This window comes from Pezoporus wallicus, unplaced genomic scaffold (assembly GCF_028554395.1).
Source record: "Pezoporus wallicus isolate ANWC-B61680 ecotype Strahan unplaced genomic scaffold, APGP_CSIRO_Pwel_v1 contig_9101, whole genome shotgun sequence".
In the NCBI taxonomy this organism is placed as follows: Eukaryota; Metazoa; Chordata; class Aves; order Psittaciformes; family Psittacidae; genus Pezoporus; species Pezoporus wallicus.
The window spans coordinates 174,546-196,703 of NW_026637394.1; the positions used below are offsets into that span (position 1 = coordinate 174,546).

Genomic DNA, 22,158 nt, shown 5'->3' on the forward strand with positions numbered 1-22,158 from the left:
CCATCCCCGGCCCGGTTCCCTCGCACCATCCCCGGCCCGGTTCCCTCGCACCATCCCCGGCCCGGTTCCCTCGCACCACCCCGGCCGCCTTCCCCACCCCGGAGCTCCCCTCAGGAAAGGGCGGGAAGCGGCGCGGCGCGTGGCGGCTGCGCGCGGCGGGGCCTTCCGGGCGGGCGGAGGCGGCGGCGGCGGCGATGGCGGAGCCTGCCCGGGGCTCGCTGCCCCTCAGCGGCCTGGCCCCGCCGCTGCTCCGCAGGCTCAGCGAGCTCCTGGACCGAGCGGCGCCCGGCAAGGGCTGGCGGGACCTGGCGCAGCGGGCGGGGAGCAGCGGCAGGGTCCGGCTGAGGTGAGGGCGGCCGGGCGGGGAAGCCGCGGGGTCCCTCCGGAGCCGAAAGCAGCAGGGCCGTGGGTGATGCGGCCGCCCGGGGCAGGGCTGCGCTGCCCGGTGCCTGTGGGGCTGTGCTCGGGCGAGGAACGGCGGCTGCTGCCGCTGCTGCCCGGGGCCGTGGCTGTTCGGGCCGTGCTGTCCCTCGCAGAGCCCCGGACCTCCATCCTGCGGCAGCGGGAGCATCCTTGACCGGCGCTGGGCAAGGGGGGGGGGGGTGGAGGGGATGCGAGGTAAAGTCATGGCCCGTCCCTGGGAGGTGTTTGCTGGAGGGCTTCCAGCGAAGAAATAGCAGAGTAGGAGCAGCGTAGCATCCTGCTTTGCCCCTTTGGAGCTGGGAAGCATCCCTGTCCCTCAGCGGGAAGGCAGCCGGACAGAGAACACGTCCGTTCTCTTCAGCTCCTTCTTCCCAGGTCGCGTTCTGTAGGTCGCTTCCCCTGGCTTTTCGGGTTTGGTTTAGAGGGTGGTACCTCAAAACCATGAGGTGTTTCAAGTGCAGCGCTGGATATACGCTGTGTCCTTCCTCTGTTACAACTGTATTTGTTAATATAGAGAAGTAGAACCCGAGGGCTACAACATGACCCCTCTGTGAGGCCTGGGGCTGTGTGTTCCTGTATTACCTAGTGAAATACAATGAAGTGCTTGGTAAGTGGAAATCTCTCATCTCCATGTGAGCCAATGCAAGAAACATTGATTGATGTGGGAATACATAAACTGGCATTCTCTTCTATAGCTGTATTCATGTCCTTATTACCTGTGCTATTTTAATCTGCTCTGATTGAAAGAAGGCTTAACACCCAGATTCCAGACTCTGCATATTTATACCCAGAGAGGAACGTGTGGAAGCAGATAACTGCACTCTGTGTATCAGTTAAGCTGCAGCAGTTGCTTGTTTTAATAACTTCTCTGAAAATCAAAGTCTTCCTGGGCTTTCAAGTTGGATTCTAACTCACTCTTTACTGCTTCTGAATTAGGCACATGAGAGTGAAAGGTGCTGCTCTTGTTTTTGTGCTGTCAGAAGTGAAAAAGTGAAGATCTCTCAGTACATTGGGTCAGAACTGTTAGGTGCAAGCATCACTTGCAGCACACAGCTCACTAATACCGCCCTCAGTCTGTGGAGGTGTTGCTGAACTCCCAGAGCTTGCAGGAAATACTGCAGATCCCTTCAGACCAACTGGGAATTTCCCACCTGTGGGTTTCACTCTGCTCCTTTGTGAGGAAGAAGCACTAAAGAGGTCTGTTACGTGTCTTTCTCCCCTTACTTTGCAGCCCTCTGGATTTGGAGCAGTGTTCCCTCAAAGTGCTGGAGCCAGAAGGAAGTCCCAGTTGGAGTCTCCTCAAGCTCCTGGGAGATCGTGGCTGCACTGTGGTGGAGCTCATGCAGTTCCTGCAGGCCCTGGAGCACACAGAGGCTCTCCAGTGCCTCAGCCATTCAGGTCAGTTCCGGTTTGTGCTTTCCTGCAACTGGAAACACTGGAGTATTCCTTCTGGGGACACGACTTCGGTACCTTTGTGGCAGAGATGGATTGTTACAAGCTGCGACACGCTTTGTTTGCAGCAATACAAAGCATCTCTTGAAGAATCAGCAACTCCCAGAACCAAGTCCCAGCCCTTGTTTGTCTCCCAGAGCTTAGAGACTTTCCTGTCACATTGAATTCACTCCATGGAAAAGCTTCTTCCTATAAAGACATGAAATAGTGGTAATAATAACTCTAAAGCTTCTCCTTTTTGGCAGTGAGAAAGCTGTGGCATCTTGGGTCACCTCTCTGGCCTTTCCTTCCCTTTTTTATCTTGTTTCTTACTGGAAATGAATGAAAGAGAGCGAGCTTTCTCCCGGGCTAAGGAGGCAAAAGGGTTACTGTGCAGTTTGTGGTATTACAGCCTGGCCCTTGTGCCGCCTTCAGGAGTTGTGGTGATTGAGACGAGAGCAGAGAGGTGCTTTTCCTCTGCAGGCAGGTCTGAGCACTTCAACCTCAATGAGAGTAACTGAGGCTGAATTTCCAGAGATGACTGCAGATGTTTACTGGTGTGTGAGCCAAGAACATAGCAGTTGGATTATAGTGAAGATTAGGAGCTCAGAACTTGAGCTTTGCCTTTTCCAAGGCAAATGAAGAAGTATTTGTGTATCTCTGTAACCTTTCCAAAAATGGAGCCAGGAGGTTTTCGTCCTGAACCATTACATTGTGCGATGCTTTGCAGGAAGTAGCTGTAGAGTATTGAATGAATGGTAGGAAGATAAATTAAACTGTGAAGAAACTATGAATCAGATTCTTAGAACTGGTTTGTAATGCTTCCAAGGAGTGCAGAATACTGATCTTTCAGAGAACTTGTTTTGCTCATCTGCTTTCCTAGGAGGTGTTAGTTGTGGATGAGGAGGGATTGAACCAAAGTGGAAGCCTTTGGAAAAAGCAGCTCATCTTCGTTTTTCTGTCCATTCAAATGAAGTAGTATCATTCCTGTCTGTCTTGGCTAATGTTAGGTGATGGCCATGCTCAAAGCTGGTGCTTAACACACTCCCTTTATGAAAAACAGCAGAGGAAGTGTTCAGTGAGGAGCTGAGGTTGTCATCTTCAGGGCTAGGGTATAGAGGGAAGTTGTTTTAGAGAGAGACAGGGAATTTTCAGGTCTTATGGATGCTTTGGAGTAGCTGCCTGTGTGACCAGTGACTTCAGAATAGGATTGTGTGTGGAGGAGGTTAGCAGAGCCCATTTCCCTGCTAGACAAAGTGTGTGATTAACAAAGACCACAGGGGTTTCTGCTCAGGTTTCAGCCATTGATCACATTGTTACAGTTTCTTTCCTCAAGAATTCTCTGTTAGGAAAATATCCTCTTCTGATGACCTTGGTTGTACCAGTGGATCTGGTTTTGGGTCATGCTGTAACAAGATCTCTGGGATAGTCAAGGTTAAGAAAATAACTGGATGATATCAAACTGGTGTCAGAATTTCACTCATGCTCCTTCCTGGCAGTTCAAATCTGAAGTGGAAAGTTTTACCTTGCATGTGGGCAACAGAAAACCCCAGCCCTGTGCTCTACAGAAGCCAGATGCAACACTGAAAGCAGTGTTTTGGCTAGGGAGGCTGCATGAGGAATAACAGAAACCCATACTGCGTTGTAGTTAAACTCTTACTCGTCTGATCCATCCTCAGGCTGTGCCTAATCTTAATCTGAAGCCTAACAACTGAATGTCTCAAAGCCATATAACAAGTAGGAACTGTATGCATACACAGTACAAACTAATTCTTTTCCAAATCTGTTTAATGACAGAAACTCTTTGCTCAAAGAACAGCTTAAATGCACATTTCAGTAGTGGGATTGGTTTCGTTAATAACCTTCCTGTGTGTAAATTCTTCTTTAAAGCGATAAAGATTGTTGTGCAGCCAGACTCTCAATCAGTGCTCCCTGGACAGATGGTCAAGCTGTCTTGCTGGGCAACAGGACACCCATTTGTGCATTACCAGTGGTTCAAGCAGGAGAAAGAGGTAATAGCTGATACAGAATACAGGGGGGTTAATGGTGGAAATAATAGGGAATGATTTGGGATGATACCTTTTTAAAGACTTACTTGCAGTGAGAGGAGATTGATCTATATACTAATAAAATAGAAGTGTAAGAAATGCTGCATAAGAACTCTAGCAATATGTAAAACAATAAGGTGGTTCCTTATATTCAGACCATCCTTGGAGGCTAATCTTAGAATGTGACAGGAAGTATAAAGATAGTAAAAAATTCTTTGTCTGTGAAAGACTGTTGCAGTTCCCTGATCATAGTTGAATATATCCTGAGACTAGAGCTGAATGTAACACACACTCGGGTTGGAACGGTGCTTAAGAAATCTTTCCAAGTTACTTGTGGAGAAAGGTAAAAATCCTTGATTTCAGGAAGAGCTTTTCAGCAGGCTTCAAAGCTCAGAAGTGTCTTAAATAGAGGCATCTGAATGGTTTTTAGAAGGAAGCCTATCTCCAAGCTACTTAAAGACACAGAACAAGACTTCCTCATCCCAAAGTTTTCATCAAGGGAAGGTGCTGAGGCTGGTGCTACGGGCACTGAAATAAGCATTCCAGGTTTGATCCAGGTTTAGATTAAACCTCTTCCTTGGTTCACCTGTACCTCAGGTTCCCAATGGCAATTCCCCAGAGTTGGTTTTTAATCCAGTGAGTGTGAACGACTCCGGCTTCTACATCTGCCGAGTGAACAGTGCATCCTCCTTCGTGTTCAGTCGCTGGGCACACCTGGAAGTCTGTCATCTCCAGGGAACACCTGATGGTGAGTGGCCAACCCCCTGCCTGTTGAAAGTCTGTGTAGGACTAGGGTCCCTGTTGCTGTCTTGCACAGATGGGAAAGAGGCCTGATGAAAACCATACACAGCCTAATGCACTCTTTACAACTTCATATAACCAACCCATCTAGCAGGGAAGGCAGGCCAACAAGTTACTGAAATAAATTTACGAGAGGAAGAAACACTTGAGTGAAACTGAGTCTTTTTGGTGGGAATTGCATTTCATGAGGTTTATCAACAGTCAGCTAACAGTCAGGTGTGTGTAACCTGCCTAAAGAGCCCTAGTAATTGAGCTGCGCTGTGTAAGTCCATAGGAATTTATGGCACTGGCTTGAAGACAGCTCTGCTTCCATTGTGGGTTTTCTGGTGTGTGTATTCTTTGTTGTTTGCTTTACAGAATGCTCAGGAGTATTACACAGGCATTGACTCCTGCACTTTCTAAACTCCCTCATTAAACAGCCTGGACTTGCTTGCTATTGGCCTGAAGATGCGTGAGCTAGAACTCAACTGCAGTGCCTTCAGGCTGTGAAGAGTACTTATTTCATCTCTTGTCATGAGTCAAAGGTGTTTTCTACTTGCATCCCACATAGAAAAATTACTCATGTCAGGAAAAGAGACAGAGAGAACTGTTCTTCTGGTAAAAGATAAAAAGCTATTGCAGTGTCACTTAGGGTGACCTTTTCACATCTTCCCAGTCCCTTATCTAAGCAATGATTTCTTCTGCTTTTCCTGCTTCTACTCCAGGCTCTACTCAGTTAGAAACCTGCAGGTTTAAATGTTGCTGCTTGCACCAGGAAGCTGAGATGAATAACCTTATAATGACTACTTCCAAAGAATCTCTGAGGAAAACCAGCAGTATATTGTTTCACACGTGTGACAGGAGTTTTGGAGCCTAAAGGGCAGCAGGTATCCACAGCCTAGTGCCTTGATTTATGTTCCATGACTCTTGGCCAGCCAGGAACTATAGTGGGAGTGAATTTTACTGTGTTTAGGCCTTGGTAATGGGTGAAAGGATGAGCGGCAGGATAGATTGCTCCTTCCTGTAATTTCCCCTCTTGGAGTCCTCCCAAGGAGACTTAAAGGGGGCCACGTAGTGCTTGCACTGAGTGAACACTCTCCATCTCCTGGAACATTTGGCCTGGGATTGCTGGTTTTTCAGTTGAACTAGACAATACTGACAATACCACTGCTGTAAGTGATGACTAGGTATGAAATCTTCCATTTCAGCTGCTTACTGTCTGTCTTTCCCCTTTTCCTGCTCCCTTTTGGTTGCTTTCTTTTTTCAGATACTCTTCTCCTCCTCTTCTTTCATTGCTTTCTATTTGAGCGCTCAGTCGTGCTCCATTCTGCCAAAGCTGTCTTGTGAGCTTGGGACCACTGAGGCAGCCAGACACGATCCCAAAAGATACAGGGACAAGCTGGTTAGTGTGTGTTGAGAGTGGTACAACAGGATGTACCAACAAGGGCCTGTAAATGGCAGGTAAGGGAGACAGAAACCATGTTATCTTTCAATCTCATGTTATCTTTCACTACCTGTAACTTTTGTGTTCCTGTCCTTAAAGACTAATCCTGTTTGACTACAACTTCTGAAACACAAGTTTATGATGCACCAAGCATCTCAGCCACTGGTAGAACAGAGATACTTGGATCACTGCCTCCCTTTATTTCACTGTGCAAAGGAAAATGTCATCACCCTCTGGCTGTCAGTCACGAACAGCCCTGATGACAAAGCATGTGTCTGCACATGTAGTCTAACAGCAGAGATGAGTGACCTTGCAGCTGAGAGAAAAGATCACTGGTGGGACCTTTACAAGTGGGGCTGGGCTTGCTGGAGTGTGTGTCACTTAAACTGATACGTGGATACCACAAATCTTCTCAGTGCAGCACTCCTCTGTGTGGGGGATGTCCTAAAGATGAATTTTATCATGTATGGAAACTTACATCACAGCAGCTGGATGAGTCTTCAGTGCATTTAAGGTGTTCTGAATAGCTTTGTTCCCCAAGACATTTCTATTTGGGTCATGGCAGTGGCTGATGTTTTTAGTGTACTCCTCAGGGACAAGTAGCTGAATTTCATTGCTATTAAACCAGCCTGTTGGAGTTACAGGAAGATGTGACCATACATCATCAATTCTTATTAGCCTATATGGTGTCTCACCCTTTCTTTCCTGTTTTCTTCCCTCTTTTTTCACTTTTTAAGGGAGCTTAACTGGTTTGCCTGGGAACAAGCTGCGCATTTGTGTCCAGCCTCAGGCACAAAGCCTGGCAGTGGGGGGTGCTTTGGTGCTGGAGTGCGGAGCTGTTGGAAACCCAATTCCTCAGTACCAGTGGTTCAGAAATGGATTTCCCTTGGCAAATGGGAGCAAAAATGTCTATATGGTAAGTTACTGGGGGCCAGCCCTGGGGACTAGTGCATAACCGCTTAACACCACATAAAGCTTCCCTGAGGAAAACCAGTTAATGCATAGCCTTGGCTACCTGGTATGGGAGTGCTCACTGGAGGTTCTTAGTCCCTTTCCTATAATGTTCTGAGGCTCTTGGGTGCATGGTTTTAATCCTGAGCATATTCCAGGTTGTAGTCATGGGATATAAGGCTATAGTGTACTTTGGATTGCTGGGACATGACACAGATGAAGTATATGGGCAGAGTGAAAGCCCTGCAGAGCACTCTGACTTGTATGAGCTCTTGCATTCAGTGCTTAAGGCATCTCAAGCCACTGAGGTGGATTGCTAGGAGGCATGTGCTGTTCTGCTCACTGAGGAATGAGGGTGTCAGCAGTTTTGGATTAGGTCAGGCTTTGCTTTTAGATTTTACCCTTTCTTGCAAGTGGGATTAAATGAAACTGAGACAGGAATTCTCCTGGGGTCTGGTGGAATGACTGTGACAATGCTTGTGCAGGTCACTTATGTGGATGTGGAGCATCAAGGGACGTACTGGTGTCACGTGTTCAATGACCAGGAAGATGAGGACAGCGACAAGATAGAAGTTGTTATAGGTAAGGAGTTTTTGTGCTTGATACAGGTTACCTGATGTATCAGTTCCTTCCCTAAGCCTATAAACCCTTGTTGGAGGTACAAACTGTGTTACACTGAGTCCTTCAGCAATGAGGACAGGTGAGGTTATTCACAGCAAGCAGAACAAGCGAATATAACATGATCTAGTGTGAGTGCCTGTATTTGAAGTAAGCTAACGAGGCAAAGATCTGTTTGTGCAGCTTCCAGATCATCCTGTTGCATAATTCATAGGGAAAGTTCTTGCATATCCTAAGAAATAGCCTAGTTTAGTACTCCTGGGGCTTAGTAATACTACACAGTGTTGTGGTCAGTGCTGATTGCTGCTGCTGTGAAATGAGGCAGACTGCAGAGAAGCTCAGAAGTGAGTTTCTCTCCCACTTTGTGTGCTCACTGTCACAACTGAGAGCAATTGTCTTCCAATTTTTCCCCCCTTGAACCCAAGGAAGGAAAGCTATGGCAGTGGAGTGCTCAGAAGGTAAATACGTCTTCAGTTGTGAATCAGTTGCAAGACTAAATGATGGGGATGATGGCGTGTTGCTGAAAAGCATGCGTGGGTTAAGAGCTTCGGTCTGTTTGAAATCACTAACGTGTGATGCAGTGTTCCTTGTGCATGTGCTTCTCTCTTCTTGCCTTAATACCACGATCTAAAGCACACGGGATGAAAACCAAGCTGCTTTCTTCTTCTGTAGTATTTCAAGTTGATTTTTTTGCACTGGGTTTGTGTCCTGTTTCTAGTGGCACGGGAAGATGTTGAGATTTCTTTGGCTGGGCTCAGGAGGCAGCATCCTGGCAGGAAAGGCTGAAGGTGTTTAGGAACCTGGATGACCTTAGAGAGCTGGATAGAGCAGTTCCACTGTCAGCTCTGTCTGTGAGAGCTGTTTCCAGCACCCTTATTGGGACGATTTCTCTTTTCCTTTGCACTGCTGCAATAGGGAGGAAGAATTTAGTGCTGACACCATCCCTTTGAGCATCTTAAAGCGAGTATTTACATCACAGGGGATCATATATAAAGATGTCAGGCTGCTTAGAGCATCCCCCCTGGCCACACCCTGCCTGTGGTAGCTCAGAGTGTTTGACAATCGTATCTGGAATCTGGGCTTTACAAAGTAAGATTTCTTGCTTAGGATGTTGCTGTCCTTCACACATCTGGGTGCTTCTGTTCCTTATTCATTCAGGCTGCTTGCATGCCTGTGGGACTGAGGCACAGAATGGGTTTCCTCCTTTTCTGTTGAGATCTACTGTATTAGAAGGCTGTAGAGAGCTTAGTAGGTTGATGTAGGGCTTTCTCTTCTCTGCATGTGGAATAATCATATGAAAGCTTTAGATTTGCAGAAATGCAAAGCCAGAAGTATTTTAGAAAGGTACTTTGGCTTCTGTTAATAATCCCTCATATTTTTATTAATGAAATAATTGGTTCTTCTTGTTTAAACTGATGTTATTGGTGTGTTTCTTCACAGAAGACCTCAGCGATCTTCAGAAACCAGGTGAGTGATAAGCTTGGAAAAGAGGGTGAAGGAAACCAGGTAAAACCCCACCAAAACAAAAAGAAAGAGCATTTTCTTGTCTGTCTTAAGCCAGTAATATATGAGGCATAGCAGTGCCAATAGCCTGTGGCTGTACAGGACATGCAGTTCTTTTCTGACACTCCAGCTATGACTGTAGTTACTGATGAGCTGCTCTTCCCATCTCTTTCAAGCAGAGCTGCAAGAGCAGGCAGATCACAGACCTGTTGGTAAGTAGTTTGTAGCTGTAAGGAACATACACGTTTCACATCTAGGAAATAGCTTTTTCTTCAGAACATGACTTTTTCTGCCACTGCTAGTGAAATAATTGTGACCAACACATAAATATCTGCAGGGAGAGAGACTTCTGTGTATTTTTATAGCCTTTTCTAATGCTTGCATGCCCTTTCAGGAGTAAAATGTGGTGAGGGCACCAGTATTTTTAGTGACTCGGTGGAGTGTCTACAACTTCTGATCTGTTTCAGTTTACTGTTTCAGATTCCTCTGGCCAGGGCCTTAGCCAGCATGTTCCTCCCTTACTTTGAATACTTGGACAGTTGGAGGTAGTGGTATTGGGGTGGGGTGATAGAAAGGATTGGTAGGCAGTCTGCTGAGGGGATGTGTCGCTGCAAGCTCAGCTCTTCCTCAGCATGGATGCTTTGATGCTGAGCTGAAGCTCGTAAAGATAGATGGGTAACATATGTATGTTGGGAAGAATAGCTGCTGGGGGTTTTAACTGAATTCTTGCATGGTAGACTCAAGTGTGCTCAGGCATATTGTTCTGGATGCTGAACCAGGTGGAGAGGCTGCTGGCCTCTGTCAGAGCTGTACCACTTGCACGTTCCTCAGTGTGAGAGGAGTGTAAGTGAAAAGAAGCCTTAACAAACAGGGAAAAGACTTTTTACTTGTGACCTGTAAAAGTTTCCCCCTAATTGTACCATGTTAGAGAGAGATGGGACATGGAAGATGGAGATGTGAAAGTGGTGCTTTGTGTGTGGTGGATTCTTGTCTGTGTTTTAAGAAGCAGAAGAAAATGTGAGGGTTTGGGGAAGGTTTAGTGGCCATCAGAACTTTCATGTGCATGAAATGTCTTCTTGCGTGGGGGAATTCGGGAGCTGTGCTTTAAAATTGTATAAAATAATTGTGCCTGAATTGAGCAACTTCAGTTTAAAGGAGTTGAACCCATGGAATATATAAACCTGATGTGGTTTTGGTTTTGTTTTCTCTCTGCAGCAACAGACAAGGTAGCCCTGTTAATAGGGAATATGAGCTACTGGAACCATCCCCAGCTCAAGGCTCCCATGGTGGATGTCTATGAACTGACCAACTTGCTGAGGCAGCTGGATTTCAAAGTTGTCTCCTTGCTGGATCTCACTGAGCCCGAGATGAGAAATGCAGTGGATGAGTTTCTGCTCCTCTTGGACAAAGGAGTGTACGGTAAGAGCATGTGGTACCCCTCAGAAGCAGGTCAGGTTTGGGATGCATCAAGTACACACACATCTGGTGTGTACCTCTGCCAGCTCACTCTGAGTGATAGCAAGACAGACTTCATGATAAATAGCATGTATGTAGAATAGGAAAAGTTAAAAACACCCACCAGCATGCCCTTTGACTGTACTGGTGTATTATGGAAACAAGCTAGTAGTAGAGTGGTTGTACACTGCAGTTACACAGCTTTCAAGACTAGGTGTAGTCCTGGGCAGTAGTCCTTGCTGCCTTTAGGAGAGCTTTTCAACATCATCTTCCTCCTTGTCCTCCTCCCTTCCCATGCCTGCAGATGATGGTTTGGGTAGGGCTGACTAATTCCTTGGCATCCTTGGATGGCTGGGTTACTTTTCTGGTGGGGAACAGCATGGAATATACGGAATGTGCTCTGGGCTTGCTGGTGGCACTCAGCCCCTGCCGTTCTGCTGGAAAGCCTGCAGAATGCTCTTTCCTTCTGGATTTCTTCTCTCTGGGAAGTGCTGCTCTGCTCTCAGTCCTTGCTCTGTAAAGAACAGAGGCAGAGGGAGGCTTTTCTTTGCCTTTACAGTGAGCTGCATTCTGATACCAGGTGTGTTAGGGCAGGAGAACAGGACGTCTTTTAGCCCTCTTCCTTTGTGCCAAGGTTTGAGGTTAATCCTTCCTGTGATTCCAGCCTGGCAAGCACAGACTTATCCATGATGCCCTTGACAGGGAGTTGTGCAAACCTGGATTTCTGCTTCACAAAGCAAACTGAGAAGAAATTTGTTTATGTAAATGACAGTGTAGTTCCTGTAAGTTGTGGCTGTGCGCTTCAAAGAAGTAGAATAAACCAGAGAAGAACTCACATTATCCCTTACAGACTATTTGAGACAGAGCACAAGACAGAGCTTGTGGGGTTGATGCTCAGAGCAGAAACCTTCATGTCTTCCTTGGAAAGGCCTTGAATGACCTGGCTTGGAGCGCAAGGGAAGTTCTGGTGTGGGCTTTGAGGAGGGTGCTGCTGGCTGCCACTGGTTGGTCATTAAGTTGCATAAATGCCACCCGAAATGATGTAGAACAGAGACCCCAAAGTTGTGCCACCTGTCCTGTTTCACCAGCACGATTCCTGCAGCAGTGCCCTCCCTAGACAACACGAGCTGATTCTGTTGTGGAACACAAGGTCAGATCGTTTCTCAGTGAGCCTTTCTCACTGCAGTGTTACCTGATGCTCTGCCTGAGCAGAACTGGCTGAGCTGACATTTGGGTATTTATGTCAGAGCCAAAACTCGCACGACACGAAGGCTAAGTAGGGCGGTGAGGTTTAGCAGGCGCTCTGATAGCCGTTGTCTCTCTCTGTGCCCTGGCAAGAGGTGTGCTTATGCACTGGGGTGAGCTTTTAGGGTCTTGCACCTTCCGAGTTGTTTTCTCTAACAATTGTCTCTAATGGACATGAGTTTAGTACTGACAGGCTTTAATGAGTTTCTCACCAGCCCCATAGCAAAGCTCTTCTAAGGCTTATGTTTGCAGTTGTGTTTTTCCAGCAGGCTGGCATTTCTGGAAGGTAAGGAGAGCATTCTTTGAGTAGTGTTTTCAGTGTAAATGGTCTTTGTTCTTCCTGGATATTAATGGCTTCAGGCGTATAAAAGATGCTGTCGGTGCACAAATAGAGGATGATTTATTGCTTTTTTAGTGGGCACAGCTCCAAATAGAAGAGGCATAGTGGCTACTTCTATTTAGTGCCTATTACACATATTCCTGATGCTCGATAGGACATTGTAATTCCTGCTAACTGCCAGGAAAGTGGCATTTCAGATAAGAAATGTTCCAGAAGAGACAAAGTGATGATGGTTTTCGCCTCTGATGTCTTAGTTTATGTTCCTCTAAAGGTAGAGAGCAATAAATATTGTATTCCACAAAGGGTAAAAGCACAGACCCATCTATTTAAGGGCTAAAAATAGCTGTTAGGCTGCTTTCTTTAAGAGAGAGGCAGATACCACTTAGATGCTGACGTCTGTGAGGAACTTGAGCCTACTTAAAATCATGGTGTCGAAGTGTCTAATGAGTTCCTCCAAACATGTTTACTGTGCTTGCCTTGGGTATGCAGAGATTTATTTCTGATCTTGAGCTCAGCAGCTTAACTGTTGCAGGTACTCATCAGATAAGCACAGCACAGTCACCTGCCAAGGATATGGAAGAAGTGTGGTGGTTATTTCTGAGCTATTTCTGTTCATTGAGGAAATACTCATGACTTATATTAGAGGCTTATTTTCTTCAGTCAGTCCAATCACTAATCTAACATAAACCTGATCTGTAGAATCTCAAATACAGCCTTGATTTGGGTCCAGATCCAAACTCTGTGGACATCACATTTGTTTCCTTTTAACTTAGGACCTGACATCCCTCATGCACTTGGTGCTTACCTTCATTTTTTTAACTCTCTTGAATTTACCTAGTCTCAGGTAACCATTTGAACCTTATAAATAGCCCAATAGTACCTTTATTTGTTCAGGTTATTCACAGGGTCAGACTGGTTTGGGTTGGAAGGGACCTTAAAGCTCATCCAGTTCCAATAGGGACACCTTCCGCTAGACCAGGTTGTTCCAACCCCATCCAACCTTGAACACCTCCAGGTAATGATACACTTTCAATTCTGTGCCCTTTAAAAACCTGACTTTTAACTGAATAAAGCTGTTGCTGTTTCCCAAGCCTCTGGTAGCTGGATTGAGGCTCTTTGTTCAAGTGAAGCCTTGCATCCCACCACTTCCCTTGCATGGACTTGCTGCCCGCTTGTCTTGCCTGTGCCTGTTTCCCATATACAGGAATTCAGCCCTGTTGATTGAATGGAGCAGTTTGCAAGGTCCTGGCGTAGCTGTTAATGACTTGAGGGCTTAAGTAAAAGTAAAAGTAAAGTGAAGAATTGAAGTGAAGGAAAAGAGAACCAAAGGCTTGGTCTGCAGAGCTGTAGTTCTGGCTTGGTTTCCTTTACAAAGCACAGGGCTGAATACTCAGGTTTTGTAGGGACATACACATTGATGCCAATATCTCATTTATCCTATTGCATGAGGTTTTTGCTTGGTATCTTTTAATTTGTTGTGTCTTTGTGTTGCGAAGTTGATGTTAATGTGGTTCCCCTTCTTTCCTGTATTAACGAAGGCGTTAAACACCCTGCTTGGAGTAGCTTGAATGAAGTTAATCTCCCTCAGACACATATGCATGAAGTGTTTGACATGCTAAAATATTCAATGTACTCTTGAGCTGTGTTTTTAGTCACGTGTGTTTTGAACTCTCAGGTCTGTTATACTATGCTGGCCATGGCTATGAAAACTATGGGAACAGCTTCATGGTTCCTATTGATGCACCAAATCCCTATCGCTCTGCAAACTGCCTGTGTGTGCAGAACATCCTCAAACGGATGCAGGAGAAGGAGACAGGACTGAATGTGTTCCTGCTGGATATGTGTCGGAAAAGGTACAGTCCCATCATACAGGAATAGTGAGGACTGACACTGGGTGCTTGAGGGATGGTTTTGCCTCATGAAAGGGTGTAATGACTGTAGTTTGGGAACCAACTGTGAAGCTCAGTTCACTGCAGCAGCACGTTAAAACCAAGTGTTCTTAAAGTCAGTGGGATTCATTCATAGGCTTATTTTGCCTTTGGCCTTGGATGGAAGCGTGAAGCTGGTGATTAGGCTTTGTTTGCATAGGTGGACGCTTGCTTCTTGATCTGAAGGACATTTATTTCATCTTCGTTTGTTGTTCTTTAAAGGTTAGAAAGCATCAGTCTTATCTAATAAAACTGAGATCATGGAATCGGGCATCTTGAAGAAGAATCAGACTGTCCCCTTGCACCATTAACCATCTTCATCATTACAGGGAGGAAGGAGAATCCGTATCATCAAAGGCACATCAATTTGACAGAAGGGCTCGAATGAAGCGCTTATTTTTAGATCTCTTCAGAGGCATTGATTCTGTGCCCTGGTTTTATGCTGGGGATGCTGTATCTTTCTTTAGAGCTTCAAACCCAACTGGGTTATTGGATTTTTCTAAACAAAGCACTGTTTTCTTTCCAGCTGAAGAAACTACTTCAACTTGCACTTGAAATCACTCTTCACTCAGCACTTCTGCAAATTGGTCCCTGAGGAATGTTTAGCAAGAGAAAATTGCTGCAGCTTTAATGTTTTAATGTTTTAAATGTCATTGCTAATGAAATGCCAATGGCCCAATTCAGCTTCCCAGTCTGCTGTGAAAGTATGGCTACATAAGCCTTACGTTATGCTGTGTTTGTGGGGGGAAAACCCCAAAACCCAAGTAAAACTAAGAACTCCTATGGGTTTTGTTACACCCTAAACTGCCTGGTTATCAGAAATCACTTTTGAAGCCATTTTAGCCAAACTCGATTGGTTAGTGCAGCCTGCCCTCATCTGGGTAGTGTGTGATACCCGACTGTGTCTGCACATTGTCTCCGTGAAGATCTCTGTGTGTTAGCGGTCAGGATTCACTGCAGAACTGTAGAGGAGAAAGAGAAGTACTGTTCTGAACTCTGCTGGCTGGTGTTTGAATAACTGCAGTCTGCTACATGGTATTTTCCTGTCTTGCCATTTGTTGCAGAAACGAATACGACGACACGATTCTCATCTTGGATGCTCTGAAGGTTACAGCCAACATTGTCTTTGGATATGCCACGTAAGGAAATCTTTCTCCTGCTGTGCCACAGAGGTTTGAAGCCAAAAGTGATTGTACAGCTAATCTGTCACAGGAAAACACTAACTGTGGTGTTAAAGACCACTCATTTATATCCCTATCTGTGACTTTGTCTTTCCTTTCTTTGAATCATTCCACAGTCTAACTGACTGTGGAAATGCATATGCAATGATTCCCAGTGTTCCCATGCAGATCCAGGGTGACACCAGTGCATTCAGCAAACCAGGAACAGCTGGGCAGGTTTCCTGATCTTTTGCTCATGGTTACCTGTAGGAGTTCTCTACTCATCTGAGTAGTTTGACATCAGCTCTGGTCTGTGGTCTGATTGTAAGTGAATTCTCCTCACGATGTGTTGCTTGCAAATGGACATGCAGAGCAGATTGGCCTTAGACACAACCTGGGTTTCAAATTGTGGGGTTTCTTTCCCCCATTCCCAACATAACTACTCCTGTAGTCCTCATGTTGATCTTACTCATGCAGATGTTGCAGTGTTTTCCCTTGTCTGACACTGCTGATCTCACAGGTGCCAGGGAGCAGAAGCTTTTGAAATCCAGCAGTCAGGATTGGCCAATGGAATCTTCATGAAGTTCCTGAAGGATCGCTTGTTGGAAGACAAGAAGATTACTGTGCTGCTCGATGAGGTGGCAGAAGGTGAGCTCCTCCGGCTTCCTGCACTCTTCTCAGCCTCCATTTTTACTAGCAGCTTAAGTGTCTGCTTTAAGCTCTTTTGTTAAACAGCAGCTTTTATCAAGAAGCGAGTGCTGCTGGGCAGCACATTAACAAAGATCATGATATTATAAAGGGATTTGAGCTTCTTTAATACTGATCAATTTTATCCTCTGCTTTTTAGTGAACCTTCTTTGTTCTGAGTGTCCTTCTGCATTTAGATTTAAATTGCCCATCCATAAAAATCACTCTTTTAGTGTCCAGTCACTTCCATTTCATTTAAACAACTGAGTCCTACCTGCCAAAGAGTGCTCTAGTGATGATGATAATCAAAGGTACAAGTGCACTATAAAGGGAAATGCACTGTTTTAATATGCCTGCTTCAGTAATTGTCTTGTATAGCTGATGGGAGAAGCGCTGAGGTGAAAACTGTTGAGGGGAGATGTATTGCTTCTGTGCAAACATGTGCTCAAAGCATGGAATAGCTGCAGCATTAACAAAGAGCTGTGTGTGTAAGGTTCTGTTCTTTGTGGGTGATGTTCTGCTGTGGTTTCCCTGCAATCCCATCATCTTAGCATCAGTAGTAAATGTATATACTACATCCTTAGTTTTTATCCCACGTTCTCCTTGTCAGCCTATTCAAAGCAGGAGTAAAATCCAGCTGCCTCTTGCTTTGTCCATACTGCCAGGCTAATGTCACATGCTGGAGATGTTCTGTGTGACCTATTGCTTATCTCATCCTTGACCTCAAAGTGGAAAGACAGATTTATCTGTCAGGCAGTGTGACAACCACTGCTGTCACTATTACCAGATATTGGGTGTTGGGAGTGTGCTGATGCCATCTGAAAGTGTTCCAGAGGACTGTTCACAATCAGTGTTCCATGTAAAGAGCCTTCATGTGAATGGTCAGTGCTTGCTGGCAGTGCTGTTCTTGCTAGGTGCCTTTGGCACAAGAATCATCAGTGGTGATGTTAAATAACTGATATTGACCCCTAAATCATAGAATGGGTTGGGAGGGACCTTAAAGACCATCTGGTTCCAACCTCCAAAAATACCCTGCTTGCTTCCAGATCTTTAGAAATCCTCTCCAATGGGTTTATTCACATGCTTGAAATGAGTCACTTGAACTGGGACCTTACTGAATCAGAGCTGGGATACCGCTGGGGCTGGTTTTGAAGAACATGTGAGCACGCTGAGTAGGACACATACAAATCCTCTGCAGGCACCTGGCACACTGCTATATCCTGAAGTGATGAATAGCTGAGCAATGAATGCTTCTAAAACGACATGTTTTTATGGATGTGCTGACACTGGCATAACCACAGCAGTGTATTCAATACAGTTAGAGTTTCAGCAGTGTTCATTTTGAAACTAACTATGTGCATCTCATTTTAGATATGGGCAAGTGTCACCTTACCAAAGGCAAGCAGGCTCTGGAGATCCGCAGCAGTCTGTCTGAGAAGAGGGCACTGACTGATCCCATCCAACAGACTGGATCTTCTGCAGAGAGCCAGGCACGGAACCTCCAGTGGGCCAAAGCTCATGGTATGGGACAGTCTGCTTTTGGGTGCTGGTGGGAAGAATAAGAGGAAGAGAGACGTGTATGACGTCTCCTCCTGGGATAAGCTCCCAGTAGTCTCTTTGTGAACTGGTGATGGAGGCAGCATCTATCACAGATGGAGGTTTTCATCTGTGGTCTCGGCCCTTAATTCTTCTGTGTTACGTGACTGGAATGCAAAGCAAAGATTACCAAGACGTAATGTTGTGGTTTGTTTTAAGCCATGCATAGGAGAGAATGTATGTGGAATTTGGGAAGAGAATAACCTTTGTATTTGTATAAAGGTATGTCTACGGTGAGGCAGCTCTCTGATGAAGGTGAGGCAGCTCTCTGGCAGTGTCTGTAGTGACAGGCAGAGGAGGGCAAGAGGAGGTCTACACTTTGAAACCCATCGTAAATAGAAAACACACGGGTTAAGTTTTGTGTTATTTACTTGCAGAGCTTCCAGAAAGCATGTACCTGGAATTCAAGTGTGGAGTTCAGATCCAGCTGGGGTTTGCAGCCGAGTTTTCCAACGTCATGATCATCTACACACGGATAGTAAAGCAACCACCTGAGATAGTGGTTTGCAGAGCCTACGTTACAGACTTTGCACTAGTAAGTGCTCCCTCTTGCTGTCTTCTTGGTGATCTCCCTCCTGTGGTTTGTCCGTGTCAAACTGCATCTTTTCTTCCCTGCAAAAGGACCTGGATGTGGATCCTAAAGAGGCCAACAGAGGAACTCCTGAGGAAACTGGAAGCTATTTAGTCTCAAAGGACCTTCCCAAGCACTGCCTCTACACCAGGCTAAGCTCACTGCAGAAACTAAGGGTTAGTATAGATTATTCATCAATGCCTGTGCAATCCTGACACTGTTGTACAGAGCACTTTGTATTTCCTAGGCCTGTACTTTGGCAAGGTGATTAGTTTTGTGAGGATCATCTGTTGCCCTCTGTGGGGATGTTACTGTGCCCTGTAGGATGATGATCTGAAGCAGATCTGAAGCAGAGCAGCATCTTACATGTCATTAGTAGGAGATGAATATATTACGTATCGTCTCCTTCCATTACAGCTTGTGCTCTTGGGCATGAGGTTCTCCTCAGGACACTGTGGCACTGTTGAGTTTATCTCTGTATCTGTGTCATGAACACCTTTGCTGGACATCACTTGGTATTTCACTGCTAGTGCTTTTGGCAGCTGGTGTAATCAAAGTGCCTCTATAAATAAACCCTATCAGGTGAGCCAAAACCCCAAAGAGGTCCTCAGTAAACAAGTCTTGCCCAATACGTGTCTTTAGCTCCTGCAAAGGTTAGTCTTCTTCTGCAGAAGACTGTGCTGCTCTAAGTGTTTCCTGTGTTGTCTATCTGGGGAAGAAGTGTAACTTTTTCTTCCCTCCTTCCTCTTTTGCAGGAGCACTTGATCTTCACCGTTTGCTTGCACTATGAGTACCCAGGAACAGAATATACAATGGATGAAAGAAAGGAAGTTAATGTTGGGAAGCCCCTTATTGCTAAACTGGGCCTTCATCATGGATTCAAAACCAACAACTGCCTCCAGACCTGTTGCCTGGCCAATAATCGTTTTCCTAATCACATGGAATCGAGTCCAGTGGCAACTGAATACTTCCTCCCTAGTCACTGCCAGCCAAATTCCTGCCCAGGCATTTACCTTCCAAACCATGTTTGCTCAGACAGCATCAGACAACCAGAGGCGTGTTCCTGCAATGGGATATTAGCTTCAAGGCATGAAGTAGGGAACTGCCAACCCCCTGTGGAAGAGAGTAATGTACCAGTAGAGACCACTGATGATACTGTTGAACTGGAATTCCTTCTCTCTGACAAGCTCAGGTTCTCTAAGCAGCAATATCTGTGATGTGACATGGAAAATGAATTTCCTTGTCTTCTGACATATAACATGACTAAAAACTCCATTAGCCCCAGAGTGATAAACATGCCTTTTTCCTTTCAGCCTCAGTTGTTCAGTGTCATGGATTTCTTCTTACATCCTGCACTCAAGTAAGGTCTTATGTGTTCATACGTGTTGTAGCAGCCTCCTGTTGAGTATATGACACGTAATGTAAATGAACTGAGCAGAGGGGGCTTTTACAGAGGTTGAAGATATCATGGTTTAATATTCCAGTGTTAAGAATATGTCTCCTTCAAGCCTCAGTTTCTTTCCTTCCTCATGTATGTATTAGGATCAGTCACTGACATTCCAGTCCCTTGGATGCAGCTGACAGTCAGCTTTGCCTGCATTCTCCTCTCCCATGGTCAGAGGTCCAGAGTGGCAGCAGCTGACAAATGGATGAAGAGCTGTGCAAGGAAAACCAAACCTGAGCTGAGCTGCTTCTTGTCTTTTAGAGAACTACAATGCTCAGAGGGAGCAAAGTCCCAGGTTCATGCTGTGGTGGATTGTTCTTGGTAGGATAATCTTTCCCATAGGAAAGACACTGAAGATTTTACTGCTCTGAGTTCTGGAAAGGTGGTTTTTCAGGTTTTGGAAGAACACTAAGTGGAGATGTGAGGAAAAGGGCCTGTTCACAGCACGTGAAGCATTGGATAGGTAGTCACACAGCAAGGCATGAGGAAGGCTGAAAGTGAATAGGCCAGGTGAGTGGAAACTGGGGTTCTCCAGAGCTGGTGCTCCTGGACACAGCCCTAGCTTTTCTGTGGTGACTTTAGAGCTGACAACAAACCCTGCTCAGAAGGTCCAGGCACCTCCAGAGGAAGCTGATCCTCTATGGAAAGGCAGGTGACTTCCATACGGTGCTTTGATGAACAAGGGCAATGGATAGACCCAGGCTGGGCTGGCTGCCAGGCTCTTTACCTGCTGCAGAGTCTATTGATCTCTGTCAGTTCTGCTCAGCCAAACTGCTTTACATACCCAGGTTGCATGGTTTGGTCAGAACAGACACGTTAGGTTTGTTAATGTTTGCATCATTAACTAGATGTGTCAATCTTCAGGCTGAAGGTGGATTTAGGTACATGGATATTAATGTAGTTACATCAGAGGGACAGCAATGCTTGAGGTAACCTGCAAAGGAGCTGGAGTTTGATTGTCTCCTTGCTCCTGGAGGGTACCAAGTAGTGAAGTATTTATTGATGACTGAAAGGTACCTGTGCATTAACTGTCCTGTGACTCACACCTGGTGCATTACAGCTTGACCCATGGCCTGGTACCGTAACGTTTAGCTACTACTTTGTCACAGTTTCCTGTTTTGTTTGAAAACTCATTGTGTAATAAACCGTTGTCCACAAAACAGTATATCTGTGCATGCGTGGTTGCTATGTTCTTGTTGCTATATTCTTCTACTCCTCCCAGTTCATAAAGCCCCAAACTTGATTAAAACAAAGCATAGAAGGGGAAATCTGAATCATGAGCTTCAGCCCGAGTCAAATACACCTTCACTCTGGGCACATGCAGGTATCTCAGCTATGTATGCACTGCAAAGGTTTTATTTAACACTTTTGTATACCTTCTAGCTCTGCTACCCCAACTGTGCTGCTGCCTGAACACAGGGGATCCTCTCCATCACCTCATGGAGATAGCCAAAGGAGTCTCTATTTCTAGTTTCCTTGGGAAATGTGGCTAGAGAAAGACTCCAGTGGTTAAACTCACCCCTGTGTGTGCTGCTCTGTTTGCAGGTGCACCCTTGGAGACACAAGCAGGCTCCTGGAGCAGTGCTGGTGTGAGAGCTGTCTCCTGGCAGGATGTAGAACTACCAGCAAGCAGCAGCTGGTGTCGACAGTGGAGTAGCTGCTCAGTGCTACCAGGGAGCTCCAACACCCCTTGATTAGTTCTCAGGCTTAGTACTTGCTCCGAGGATACACAGCCCTGTCAGTCTAGGTAGGAATTGAATAACCTTTGAGATGCTTGAAATGTGAACATAGAAAGATTTGGGTTGGAAGGGACCTTAAAGCTCATCCAGTTACAACCCTCTGCCACAGGCAGGGACACCTTCCACTAAACCAGGTTGCTCAAAGCTCCATGGTAAGAACATAGTAAAGGAAGAAGAAATCCTCACAGACTGGAGCTTGGAGAGGGACTTGTGCCAGCACCTGACAAAACTCTGCCTGTGGCAGTTGTGTGGGTGAACACTTTATCATTCTGAGCCCTTCCTGAAAGGGAATGGTGATGGAAAGGGATTTTCTTACTGCATCACTGCCTTTAGGAACTGCTTAAACTGCTGTAATCATTGGTGTTAAAGGTGAAATGCTCTGGTTCTTCAGGGCAGGCTGCAAGCCATTTCCTCTGGCTCATATCCAGTGGGGCACTGGGAAAGTTCAGTGTGCATAAATGAAGCCAACATTTAAATCCCAGTGAAATGTGCGATGAAAGCACGGGACTAAATGTGGGTGTTTGTCAAAGCTCTCTTTGCCTTGGGATGCCCTTTCTGAACTGGAGCCTGGGGGGGGGAGCGGTCCTGAAATGCAGTTCTTTGGGGATAACACTTTTTGATGGAAGTACCTGCTAGGCTGTTACTTTGCCTCTGCTTTACCCATTGCTGTAGGGTTTTGTGTAACTTGGCTGATTGTTATTTGGGTTTGGCCACTGTGAGCAGCACGAGGTATCTGAATAGGGGCATCTTCTGACTTGCTCAAGCCATTTCCACTTGCAGGCCAGCCAAAGCGCT

General features: G+C 45.8%; 1 protein-coding gene across 4 annotated transcripts; it reads left to right on the forward strand.

Annotated features, from left to right (window-relative positions):
• The first annotated feature begins 178 nt into the window (after nucleotides 1–178).
• On the forward strand, nucleotides 179–20,789 carry MALT1 (MALT1 paracaspase). Of its 4 annotated transcripts, XM_057405318.1 has the most exons (17): nucleotides 179–346; nucleotides 1,655–1,821; nucleotides 3,745–3,866; nucleotides 4,500–4,650; nucleotides 6,864–7,042; nucleotides 7,563–7,659; nucleotides 8,121–8,153; nucleotides 9,136–9,162; nucleotides 9,378–9,410; nucleotides 10,414–10,617; nucleotides 13,914–14,091; nucleotides 15,231–15,305; nucleotides 15,847–15,974; nucleotides 17,385–17,534; nucleotides 17,987–18,144; nucleotides 18,231–18,356; nucleotides 18,936–20,789. In XM_057405318.1, exons 1-17 carry the CDS (start codon nucleotides 195–197, stop codon nucleotides 19,395–19,397), a joined length of 2,442 nt encoding a protein of 813 aa, XP_057261301.1. In that variant the 5' UTR covers nucleotides 179–194; the 3' UTR covers nucleotides 19,398–20,789. The 4 variants fall into 4 exon arrangements, with proteins under 4 accessions (XP_057261301.1, XP_057261303.1, XP_057261302.1 ...); XM_057405320.1 differs by lacking the exon at nucleotides 9,378–9,410; XM_057405319.1 differs by lacking the exon at nucleotides 8,121–8,153.
• Nucleotides 20,790–22,158: the final 1,369 nt, after the last annotated feature.

Excerpts from the sequence above, each read along its gene's own strand:
- MALT1 (XM_057405318.1), top strand. The coding sequence starts at position 195 with ATGGCGGAGCCTGCCCGGGGCTCGCTGCCCCTCAGCGGCCTGGCCCCG. Across the intron at positions 8,154-9,135 it reads GGCAGTGGAGTGCTCAGAAG|AAGACCTCAGCGATCTTCAG; the intron begins GTAAATACGTCT and ends GTTTCTTCACAG. Across the intron at positions 9,163-9,377 it reads CAGCGATCTTCAGAAACCAG|AGCTGCAAGAGCAGGCAGAT; the intron begins GTGAGTGATAAG and ends TCTTTCAAGCAG.